This window comes from Narcine bancroftii, chromosome 2, assembly GCF_036971445.1.
Source record: "Narcine bancroftii isolate sNarBan1 chromosome 2, sNarBan1.hap1, whole genome shotgun sequence".
In the NCBI taxonomy this organism is placed as follows: domain Eukaryota; kingdom Metazoa; phylum Chordata; class Chondrichthyes; order Torpediniformes; family Narcinidae; genus Narcine; species Narcine bancroftii.
This window is the reverse complement of record NC_091470.1, coordinates 313,674,654-313,686,888: the sequence shown is the minus strand read 5'-3', so window position 1 is coordinate 313,686,888 and position 12,235 is coordinate 313,674,654. Positions and strand designations below refer to the sequence as shown.

The 12,235-nt window shown below is 42.1% G+C and overlaps 1 protein-coding gene across 4 annotated transcripts in view; it reads left to right on the top strand.

The window, feature by feature from the left end:
- The first annotated feature begins 395 nt into the window (after positions 1–395).
- Positions 396–12,235, top strand: part of rock1 (Rho-associated, coiled-coil containing protein kinase 1) — a 130,152-nt gene continuing 118,312 nt past the window's right edge. For 2 of the 4 annotated variants that reach the window (XM_069921690.1, XM_069921688.1), the window contains exon 1: positions 396–1,255. In XM_069921690.1, the coding sequence (XP_069777791.1) occupies positions 1,163–1,255 (93 nt within the window). In that variant the 5' untranslated portion in view covers positions 396–1,162. Of the gene's footprint in view, positions 1,256–5,550; positions 5,571–12,235 lie in introns of those variants that run through there. The other 2 variants (XM_069921689.1, XM_069921691.1) reach the window with 2 other exon arrangements.

Sequence of the window (12,235 nt, the reverse complement as noted above, 5' to 3'; positions counted from 1 at the left end):
TGCTTTCTCTCTCCAATTCATCTTTGACCGGTATTTTCTATTTTATTTCAGATTCCCATCTTTTGTCTTGTTTTTTTTTAATTCTCTTTTTGAACAGTCGCCCAGGCACGACGTGTTTAATGGCCTAACCTCGATTCGATTCCTCGTACCTTGAAGAAACGGAATTCTCAGCGAGGACTTCCGTTTTGAAGACGACGATTTGTGGGAGAAACACACGTCCAGGATTTGCACGACCACAGACATCATCCTGTCACACGGTCGAGTCCACCGCATAACCTACTTTGGCACATGCGCGGAGGCAGTGACCAATCGACGCACGGCACCGGGGACGCGAAGCCGGGGGTTGGGGGCGGGAGAGGGCACGGTGACTGCGCGTGCGCAGTGTGATCGGGCCGGGTTCCTGTGAGTGTTTGAACAGGAAGGCGGACATGTTGATCAGGAAAAGAAAGTTGCAATTGACGGCGAGATTTTCAGGAAGGAAAAAAACAGTTCTGCATTCTTGTCGTCTTTGAGAAAGAACTCGGAGATCAATCATCCTCGTTACCTTTTTGTTTTGGTGGGGGGAACTGGTAGTAAATTGAAAGTAGCTGCCGGTTGAGCCACTTGCCCTCCGAGATGTGCCCAGAGGATGTTCAATGCGCGCTGTGCAATCCACTGAAGAAACATTTGCAGAAGTTCATTTTCCTGATCTGAAGCTGTCAAGATATCAGATGTGCAGTCCAGGCCTTCCTGGACTGTTACAGGAGGTGGAATCGTGCTTTTTTTTCTCCCCCAGATGGAACTTTTAAGGCAAAATTACACATTTTAATTCTTTCAACGTGTACTTGACGTGTGTGTGTGGTGTGTGTGTATATATAAATATATATCTATAGTTTATTTTTTTAAAGTAAAGTACGTATTTTTGGTAAACGAGTCTTGGCCCTGAGGATTGAAGAGGAACGGGAAGTTTCTATTTATTTTTAAATGAGGCTTCATGGAAGGTTTTATGGTTCCGAATCTTGGAAAAGTGCTGGGCGATCCTGTGTTGTGAAACGGTTTGCAAAGATTGTTAATTACTTCTGTTCAAGACGTTTGACGGGACTGCTTGCAGTCATATCGGAAGTGCTTATTTCACGTCGATTTTGTTTAATTGGAGCCCAACCTCATAAAATAACAGAACACGATGTCGTCTGGAGAAACTTTCGAGGCTCGGTTCGAAAAAATTGAATCCATGTTGAAGGATCCCAAGTGCGAAGTGAACTGCGAAAGTCTGCTGGTAGGTGAAGTCTCCTGGATTGGTTGTGATGTTGAAGTGTGTGTGGATGTAATCTTTGAAAAGTCAGAGCGAGATGGGTAATCGATAGCTTTTTTTAAAAAAAATCCCTTCCTTTCTTCCACCACGTTTCCACTTAGATCAGAATCCGGTTTATTGTCATGAACATGTGTCCGCGATATTTGTTGTTTTGTGGCAGTAATACTATGTAGAACAGGTGTAAAATTACTATACATTACAATTCCGTAAATGCAAGATTTAATAAAAATAAATAATTAGTGCCCAAAAAACAAGTGAGGTGATGACCATAGCTGATTGTCAGTTCGGAAATCTGATGACGATTTTTATGAGTGTGTGTCTTCAGGCTCCTGTACCCTCTTCCTGATGATAGTAGGGAGAAAAAAGTCTTATCCTGTGTGGTGAGGGTCCTTGATGATAGAAGCTGCTTTCTTGAGGCATCGCCTCTTAATAATGTCCTTAATGGAATGAAGACTAATGACCACGATGTCGCTGGCCCAGTTTACAACTCTGTAGCCTGATCCTGTCCTTTGCATTGGCACCAAACAATGATGCAGCCAGACCAAATGCTCTCTTAGGTACACCTCTAGAAATTTGCAAGAGTCTTTGGTGACATACCAAATCTCAAATTTTTTATAAAATATAATGATCTAATCAAATCTGCTGTTGAATTTGATTTGTGCAGCACCACACTGTTATTTGGTTTTGTTTTGCCAGTACAGAGAATAGTGTCAGAAATAAAACTTCTCACACATGAGTCTCTTTAAAACTGATGACACGACAAGCTTTATTTACAAGTCTGCAGAGTTGGACTCAACTGGTTTCTCACCAGTTAAGCCCCGATACATACAGTGCATTGATTTTTATACCTTTATTATTTGCTCTTCCCCTTCTTATTAATACTGTTTTAATTGGTTAGTATTACAAAAACATTCTAAGTATAACTGCATTATTAATTATCACGTTCGTTACGTACGCTGTGAACTCTACATTCACTGAATTCTGTTTCTCACACTTCTTATCAATCCTTTGTCTCCTGCATGTCTCTCACTATGACCATGAAAAGATAGGTTTAAAAAAACATATTCAGCAGCTCCTTCTGTCCTTGACTGCTAGTAAACTCTCTGTCCGTTCTGGCTTCCCTGTTTATGATTAATCATCACATTTTAACTTAAGTCTTTTTAACCTAAATTCTCTATATCACAATCCACCCCTTTCTCTCTTTAAAATGTGTTGAATATATGTATAGATATGAATGGGGATTCTAAGCTAGGGAAGAGAAATGTTTTATGATACATTAATCTCACGCTGAAATAAAAGTCTTACAGGGTCTCCCATCCCCCCTGGTTGCATAGCTTGTTCGACCATGGAAATCACCAGGCTGCGTAGACAGGGAATAATACAGGGCAAAATAAGTAGGAGGAATAAAATACCTCCGATGACCCACAAGAAGGTACGCCACCAGGTTCCTCCAAACCATTTGTCCATCCAATTAAATTGTGGGAAAGGATGCCAGGTTTGAACCGGTACATGGGACAATGTACGAATATTATCAGCGATTTTACGAATGGCTTTTCCATTATCATCAATCTGTAAGCAGCAGTTAGTCAAATTAAGTTTGCCACATACACCTCCTTCCGTGGCTAGGAGATAGTCTAGGGCTAGACGGTTCTGATATATAGCAGAGCGCATTTGACCTTGCTGGGATGCAAGTAATTGCAGGGCTATAGCTGTTTGATTTGTAACAATTTCAAGCACTGCTTGTAAGCGAATTATGCGATTTAACATATATATAGGAGTACGATAACCCCAAGATCCATCTTGAGCCCATGTAGCGGGACCATAATATTGAATTATGCGCTCTGGAGGCCAATCATCTCTCCATTCTCCCAAATGTACCGTGGTAGAGCGGGGTTCACGATGTAATGTATCAAAGACCTTCACGCCTAATTTATGACCGTGATCGTGGGGTAGAAGGAAAAATTCTGGGCGGATTATTCCTAGGAAACAAGTTCCACTCCACTGTGAGGGAAGACGAGTATAAGCTTTATTACCACATACCCAGAATAATCCATTTGGGGATACTCCATACCCCCTTTCCCAAACTCTTTTAAGAACAGGATTTGATTGGTATGGTCCTGTGATGGTGGAAGTGGTACAATTCCAAAACTGAATACTGCTATTAGACAGGGGTAGGCAATTAGTTTTAAAAACAGTGGATAAGAACCAAGTCTGAGGTTTAGGAAACCAAGTGAAAACACCAGGCGAAATGCGAATCCATACAGCCTTGCAGGGACTTTCTCCTACTGGGTATTTGCCGGCTCGTGAGAGACAATAAAAACCAGAGGGGACATTAGAGAGAGACCAGGTTTCTCTTGATCTCGTTCGGTTAGTTGTCCAAATGCGGGAAATCATGGTCAATGAATTGAGAGGTTCTCCCCACCAAGGCCATTGTCAGACCATTGTGGACCCCCGCAGACCCAACAATTAGTTACATTAAAAGTTCCTGCAATTTTAGTTGCCAGATCTACAAAAAGGTTATCTCCCCCAATTACATTACCGTAACTTACATGGTTATTTGGATGGACTCGAACTAAGTCCGGCTGTCTTAAAGGGACAGGCAATTTCGAGTGTGGAGTGTAACTTCTCATTGGAACAGTACGTTGGTGTATGCAAAACCAGAGTCCATCAGGGCATGGTGGGCTTGAGTCACCTTTCCAACCGTTAAGAGGGAAAGGAGTGGTATTAGGAATCTGTATATAATGACCCATATTATTTCCTTCTTTTTCCACACAAGGGGTATATGGATGTTGGGTGGTATTTTCTGCCCAACATTTTTCAGGAACTGAGGTATGGGAAATGAAATTACCTTCCTTTCTTCCCCAAATGTGGTCCTGAAACAGGACCACTGTATCTCTGCATTTCTTACATTTCACACCTGATAAAGACATAGGCAAACTAAGAAAAATCAAAGAACATAACAATAACATTGTGAATTAAGTCTTTTTGCGAAATCGTAAGGTAAGAGGTTTTTCTCCAGGAATACAAGTCCAATCTGAGTTCGTATCAGGGTCCTGTGGCGCCTCTACAGGTCCCTTAAATCTGGATGCGTGTGTCCACCCCTTCTCTCTTGTTCGTGCTGCAGCTTCTGTAGTTAAGAGAACTTGGTATGGACCTTCCCACTGGGGCTGGAGTTTTTCAGTCTTCCAGGTCTTGATAAGAATCCAGTCTCCTGGTTCCACTTTGTGTAAAGAAAAGTCTAGAGGTGGTGTTTGTGCCAATAGTCCTCTCTTTCGTAAATCTGTAAGAGAGCGTGACAGTGCCTGTAAATAGTTCCGAACAAATATATCCCCTTCCCCCAAGGTGGGACACCCCTCAACTGTACTCCAGAAGGGAAGCCCAAACATCATTTCATAAGGGGACAGCCCTACATCTTTTCGTGGGGCAGTACGAATTCTCAATAAGGCTAGGGGCAGACACTTTATCCAAGGCATTTTAGTTTCCACCATTAACTTTGTCAATTGGATTTTTAGTGTTCCATTCATACGCTCGACCTTCCCTGAGCTTTGTGGATGCCAAGGGGTATGTAATTTCCAAGAGACCTGTAATGCATCACAAATCAATTGCTGGATTTTTGAAGAAAAATGTGGACCCCTGTCTGAGTCTATAGAATCCATTATACCATATCTGGGGATTATCTGCTCTAGGAGGAGGCGAGCTACTGTAGAGGCTGTAGTATTTATTGTTGGGAAGGCTTCTACCCATCGGGTAAAGTGATCTATTATCACCAACAGATATTTCCATCTTTGAACTTGAGGTAACTCTGTGAAGTCGATCTGGATACGTTGAAAAGGGCGTATGGCTAATGGTTGACCTCCCATGGTCCCTGTCCTCATTATCTTCTTATTAATTTTTGTGCATAGGTAACAATTTTGCACCTCTTGTTGGGCCAAGGTGTAGATTCCCTTACACACATATTCTCGAAGCACTGTGTCACATAAGGCTTGGGTGCCCCAGTGGCTCTGTTGATGCAGGTGTTTTAAAATATTGCGAGTTATTTCTTTATTTAGAACAATTCTTCCATCTGGTGTTTTCCATGTTCCATCAGGTAACTGGCTTGCGCCCAGCTGATCCATGTTCTTTTCTTCTTTAGCAGTGAAAATGGGAGCTGTCTTTATGCCTTGCCTTATTGGGATTAAAGTCAGCAAACGGACTTCTTGTTGCATGGCTGCTCTTTTGGCTTCTTCATCAGCCAGTCTGTTTCCAATTGCTGTCGGGTTATCTCCCCTTTGATGGCTTGGTATGTAGACCACTGCTATTTCTTGGGGTAATGTTAAGGCTTCTAGAGTCAGAGTAATCATCTGTTCGTGTGCCAATTCCTTTCCTCTTGATGTAATTAGACCACGCTCCTTCCAGATCTTACCAAAGGTATGCACTACTCCGTATGCGTATTTGGAATCTGTGTAAATCGTTCCAATTTTCTTTGCCAGTATTTTGAGGGCTCTCTGCAAGGCATATAGTTCACAGGATTGTGCTGACCAGCTTCCGGGTAGTCTCGTGGATTCTACTACTTTCCAAGTATTTCCTTCTATTATAGCATACCCATTTCTTCTCATTCCGTCAACACATCTGGCGGAGCCATCAATGTAGAATTCATATCCTTCTCCCAGCGGAGTATCGCAAAGGTCTTCTCGGGTCTTGGTCTGAAGATCTGTCAACTCGACACAGTCATGCTCCACCTCTTTCTCTGTTTCACTGCCGTATAAAAATTGAGCTGGGTTGCAGCTATTAATTTTTGCAAACTGTAAATCTTCTCCAACCATTAAAATGGTTTCATACTTTAATATGCGAGAATCAGTCAGCCATCGATGGGCAGTTTGTGTTAATAAAACACTCACAGAATGGGAGGTGTACACAGTCATCTTTCCTCCAAAAGTAAGTTTACGTGCTTCCTCTACCAACAGAGCAGCAGCCGCTACTCCCTGGATACACGTCGGCCATCCGCGAGACACTGGGTCCATCATTTTGGAAAGGAAAGCTACTGGGTGTCGCTGACCGCCTTTTTCTTGTGTTAAAACTCCCACAGCTGTTCCTTGGTTATGAGTGACAAATAGCTGGAAGGGCTGTTTTAAAGAGGGCAGAGTGAGCACTGGGGCTCGTGTTAGGCGATGTTTCAAGTCCTCGAACCATCCCTCCTCCTCCTGGGTCCATTTCAATGGATAGTCATTTTCATTTGTCAGTTTATCATACATAAACTTCACCAAAACTGAGTAGTCCTCTATCCATAACCTACAGTATCCTAAGAGTCCCAGGAATTGTCTTATTTCCTTCTTATTACGGGGTAAAGGCATTCTAGTGATTCCCGCAATTCGTTCAGGGGTAATCCGTTTCTGTCCTTTACTTATCTGGTGTCCCAGATATATCACAGTTTTCTCAACAAACTGTAACTTGTTTCTGGACACTCGTAGACCCTTTTTCCCCAGATAATTCAAAAGTCTAATGGTCTCTCTCCTCATTTCTTGTTCCTTGGGTCCTGATAATAGTAAATCATCCACATACTGCATTAGTTGGGAATCATCAGATTGTGGATAGTCCATCAGGATTTGTTCTAGCATTTGTCCAAACAGGTTTGGAGATTCAGTGAACCCTTGGGGCAATACAGTCCACCGAAACTGTCTCCGTCTACCTGTCCATGGATTTTCCCATTCAAACGCAAACATATCTCTACTTTCCTCTTCTAACGGACAAGTCCAGAAGGCATCCTTCAAGTCGATAACACTAAACCACTCATGGTCTGGGGGAATCCGACTCATAATAGTATAGGGATTAGGCACCACTGGGTGGCGGGTCTGAACAATAGCATTCAAACTTCTTAGATCCTGAACTAGGCGATAGGATCCATCTGACTTTTTTACTGGGAGTATAGGGGTGTTATAAGGTGACATGCATTCTTCTAATAGTCCGTCTCGTATTAAAGTCTCAATTACCGGCTGTAGCCCTTTTCTCCCTTCCAAAGAAATAGGATACTGACGTTTCCTTACCGGCTGATGACCTGGTATTAATGTGACATGTAAAGGTGGGATGTCCAGACCTCCTCGATTTCCCTCCTTATACCAGACTCTCTCGTCAATCTGCCGTTCATCCTCTTCCTTTAAAGCGCAGAGGTGGACTCGCACTTCTCCGTCCACAGGGAGAGCACCCAAACCTAGGAGAGCCTGTAAGTCCCTTCCTAGGAGGTTAAATCCAGCCGAAGGTAATAACAAGAGGTCTTGTACCCCTTCTCTTTCTTCCAGTTTCACTGTTACTTGGGGAATTATTGATACCATTCTGGGAGCTCCTTCTATCCCAGAAATTGTCAAATTACTTTTTATAGGCTCAGTTCCGATTGGCACAGTTATTACACTACTTCGTTCCGCTCCTGTGTCCACCATAAACACCACCTCTTCTCCCTTGGGACCAATTTTTAGTTTTACCAGGGGTTCCCTCTTATATTTGGTCCCTAACATTTGGAACCCCTGACACCCCTAATCTTCTTCCATAAGTTCGAGGGCACGCAATTCCCTCTTGTATCGGGGGCATTCCCTCTTAAAGTGTCCTTCCTCATTGCAGTAATAGCACTTAACGAATCTCCGGGGTCTTCCCTCTCTTGGATATTTTGGATTGTTTAGAGGAAGGTTTTGTTTTCTTTCCCCTCTGGATTCAGCATTCATCTGTCGGATAGTCTGTACCATAACCTTTGTCGCCTTCTTTTGATCTTCTTCTTCTCTCTGCACATATACTTTTTGTGCCTTTTTTAACAGTTCACTTAGGGGTTTTTCACTCCAGTCCTCCTCCTTTTCTAGTTTCTTTCTAATGTCTTGCCATGATTTGGAAACAAATTCAATTCGAATAAGCTGTTCACCCATTGGTGTACTAGGGTCCACACCAGCATACTGTTGGACATTCTTTCTCACCCTCTCCAAAAAATCAGTAGGGGACTCGTCTTTCCCCTGGTGGTTCCCAAATGCCTTGGTAAAATTGTGACCCTTTGGCACAGCCTCCCGTATCCCTTTAATTGTCCACTCTCTATATTGTCTCATACTTGCCAATCCCTCGGGTGTTCGTTTGTCCCACCTGGGTTCATTTAGGGGATATTTTTGTTCATGGGGTCTAGGGTCCCCAGGTTGTTCATATTCCCACATGAGGAGGGCAGCCCGTCGAATCATCTGCCTCTCCTGGGGTGAAAATAATGTTCCCATTATTGCCTGCATCTCTTCCCACGTATATGTGTTTGGTCCCAAGAATTGGTCAAGCTGTTCAGCCAGTCCTATAGGATCTTCCAATAACTTTTTCATTTCTTTCTTAAATCCCCGCACCTCTGTACTAGTTAGGGGAACATTCACATATCCCGTTCCCCCTCCCGGTCCTCCCATAGGAACTTCTCTCAGGGGATTTAGGTTTATTGAAAACTTTGATGGTCCTGGACCAGTCTGGGATCTTGTCCAGGGTCGGTTTACCGGTGGAAGTTTAGGGTCCGACTCCCTTAATTCATCCTTTTTATCCCGGCCCCCTTCGGGGCAATCAGATTCATCACCTTTCCCCTCCGGTAATAAGCTTTCCTCGGGCGCAGTAGGCACCGGGGGAATATAAGGAGGGGGAAGGTTGTCCAGAGGTTCCCATTTCTTTTCTCCTGCCACTCTCAATTTAAAACATTCTGTTAAGGATCCTGGCCAGGGAACCCAACAAAATGCATATGCTGACTCTTCTTGATTCACCTTTGGTCTCGAATTTACATATATGTTTAATGCTTGTCTAACCCAATCCTCATCAGATCCAAATTTCGGCCACCAGACCGAGGAACCTTTAATAGGTTGTTTTGACCAAAGGAGACAATATTGGACCATCTTTTTCTTGTTTTTGTCCCGATATCTATTACTATCCCAATTTTCAAACATTCTCCCCAAAGGGCTGTCAAGGGGTACTCCCAGGAATTGTCCTGAATTTTCAGACGAGCCCTTAGATTTTGATCCTCCCATTTTCCCACCTAGATCTGTTTATCGTTGCTGAGGACCCTCTCGCTCTGGACCCTACTCCCTTCCTCTCAGACGCCTCGTCGGAGGTGCTGTCCCTCCTTCGGTTACCGCTGAGGTTTTCCTGGGGTTGACCCCTCTCTTCTCGGCACTTCGTCGGAGGTGCTGTCCCTCCTTCGGTTACCGCCGAGGTTTCCCTGGGGTCTATCCTAGAGTCCCGCGACAGGGTCCTCACACAACGACAAAAGATCTATACTTAATCTATTCCGTTAGGTTTTTATCCAAACAGGTGTATCCCGTTACACCTGTTACCCAATCCCCACACCACAATCGTAAGTCGTCACTTACCGGTGTCTTCCCGGGGATTGAACCGTCACCCTTCTCCTCTCTGTCTTGTCGTGTCACCCTGTCCGGATACCACTCGCTCAAGCCGCCCGAAGCGACGAGCAAGGGACTAGGAGCCGCTGAACTCAGCGGGGTGCACCGCCTCCGATGTCCCTCTTCTCGCCTCCCCTCACGGCCGGAGTGTAGATCCCGGACGAGCCCCCATTTGTCAGAAATAAAACTTCTCACACATGAGTCTCTTTAAAACTGATGACACGACAAGCTTTATTTACAAGTCTGCAGAGTTGGACTCAACTGGTTTCTCACCAGTTAAGCCCCGATACATACAGTGCATTGATTTTTATACCTTTATTATTTGCTCTTCCCCTTCTTATTAATATTGTTTTAATTGGTTAGTATTACAAAAACATTCTAAGTATAACTGCATTATTAATTATCACGTTCGTTACGTACGCTGTGAACTCTACATTCACTGAATTCTGTTTCTCACACTTCTTATCAATCCTTTGTCTCCTGCATGTCTCTCACTATGACCATGAAAAGATAGGTTTAAAAAAACATATTCAGCAGCTCCTTCTGTCCTTGACTGCTAGTAAACTCTCTGTCCGTTCTGGCTTCCCTGTTTATGATTAATCATCACATTTTAACTTAAGTCTTTTTAACCTAAATTCTCTATATCACAAATAGAGCTTTAAAATGAGATGGATTTGAACTAGTAACAATAACACAATTTGAATCACTACCATTGGAATTGATGTTCCACAGAGTTTGTTGCATTGATTGTCTGCATATGAAATTTTAAAAACCACGACAGGTGTTGGCGAGGTTGTAAATGCAAATAATGATACTTATTAAGAATAAGATTCATTTACAAACCAGTGTAATCTTGTTCGTTGTAGGGTGCATTTGAATGAAGCAAGGAAAATCACAAATGTTATTTTATTTTTCATGATTATGACTGATAATTATAAATAAAATCGTTTTCTGGATATGATCAAGATGCTGTTTATGGTCAATTGCTGGGCTTGCTGTTGCATTTCCTACTTTGCAACAATGGTTATACTTCAAAAGGTATATGTCTGCAAAGCATTTTGGGATATCCAGTGATAAAATAAGCTGTATAAATGCTGGTTGTTTAAGTCATGACTTGTGCTTTGTAGATACTTTAGATATCTCTAACGTTTGAGGAGTGAGTCACTGATACTTTGCTTCTGGAATCCTGTATGCTTTTGTTTGCTGTTTACCTCTTAAGATATTGACGGAGGGCTTGGTGTTTCTGTTGCAACTGATGTTTGATTTGGAGGTCAAGCTTTTGCAAATAGTCATTGTTTCTTGTTTTATGTTTTTTTTGGATTAAATCTGAATGTTTGTGGATTTACTTGTATTTCTTGTAACTAAATCCACTTATTTACAACAGCCTCTTTAAAATCATTTCTTCTATGTGATTTTGTTCTTTATTTGTAATTGTCTGCACTTACTTATAAATGGTATGGAAATTTAGAAAAACTTACTTGGACTTAACTTGTCCAGACTTGGTATCTGAATAGTTATTGATGACTACTGCACTCGAACTTATTAATATTTTTTCATAATCTAAATAAATGGGAGGTGCCTGATAATGTAGTAATTAGCCAGATTAAATGCATCCCTGGAAATGATTAAACGATGTCATTCACAGTACTTGTGTTTACCTTCAAGCAAATTAAGCTTCCCGCAATTTATTATCACATTTGTCACAAAGATTTTCCCTTTCCTACCATCAATTGTCACATAACTGCTGGATCCAGGTATGGTTTGAGTTGCCAACCATATTGAAGAACTGAGGGTTGAAGTTTTCCAAGTTTTCACTGAGTTCTGATAGGGTATCAGAATATTGGTATATCTCTATAATTCGTTACCCCTGGGGATTATGGAGGATAGATCACTGAAGGTATTTAAAGAGGAGGTGGATAATTTATTAGAAGTTTAAAAAAACTGTGGAATAGGCAAAAAAAATCAGGGGTAACCTAGGGCAGATTAGCCATGGTCATATTGAATGGAAGGGCATGCTTAAGATGCCAGGGGGCCGACTCCTGTTATTTTATTTTGAGTATTCTTGTGTAGTCTTATTGCACATTTGTCAAGCAATTGCATGGAACTGGATGGGATGAGATGTAACTTCTCCAAGGAGATGTTGGAACTCAAAGTTCAGTGTAATCAATTACTTCTAAATTCATTTTGGATAGAATTAAGTTGTCTGAATACCAGTATCTATATAATGGGAATCTGGGAAGGAGCTTGACTAAAATTGTTCACTGGTGTGTTTAATTTAAGACTCTTTAAGTCTTAGCTGTCACAGTATCCATCTGATGACAGTAACATCCAAGAACCACATTCTTCCCCCTTTATAATTTCCTAAATACCTGCTATGATTAGCCATGTACGGTAGTAGAGTGAAAGTTTGTTGTCATCTTTTAGGGTTTATTGCTTTTAGTGTTTAGCATTCAATCTTCAATCTTATACACACATTTTTGTTGTGGACCAGCCAAAATCTGCTTAAACTGTTTTGTATCCAATCCCTTTATAATTTTAAACCCTTCAATCTGTTCTTGGGAAAGCCCCTGTCTTGCAC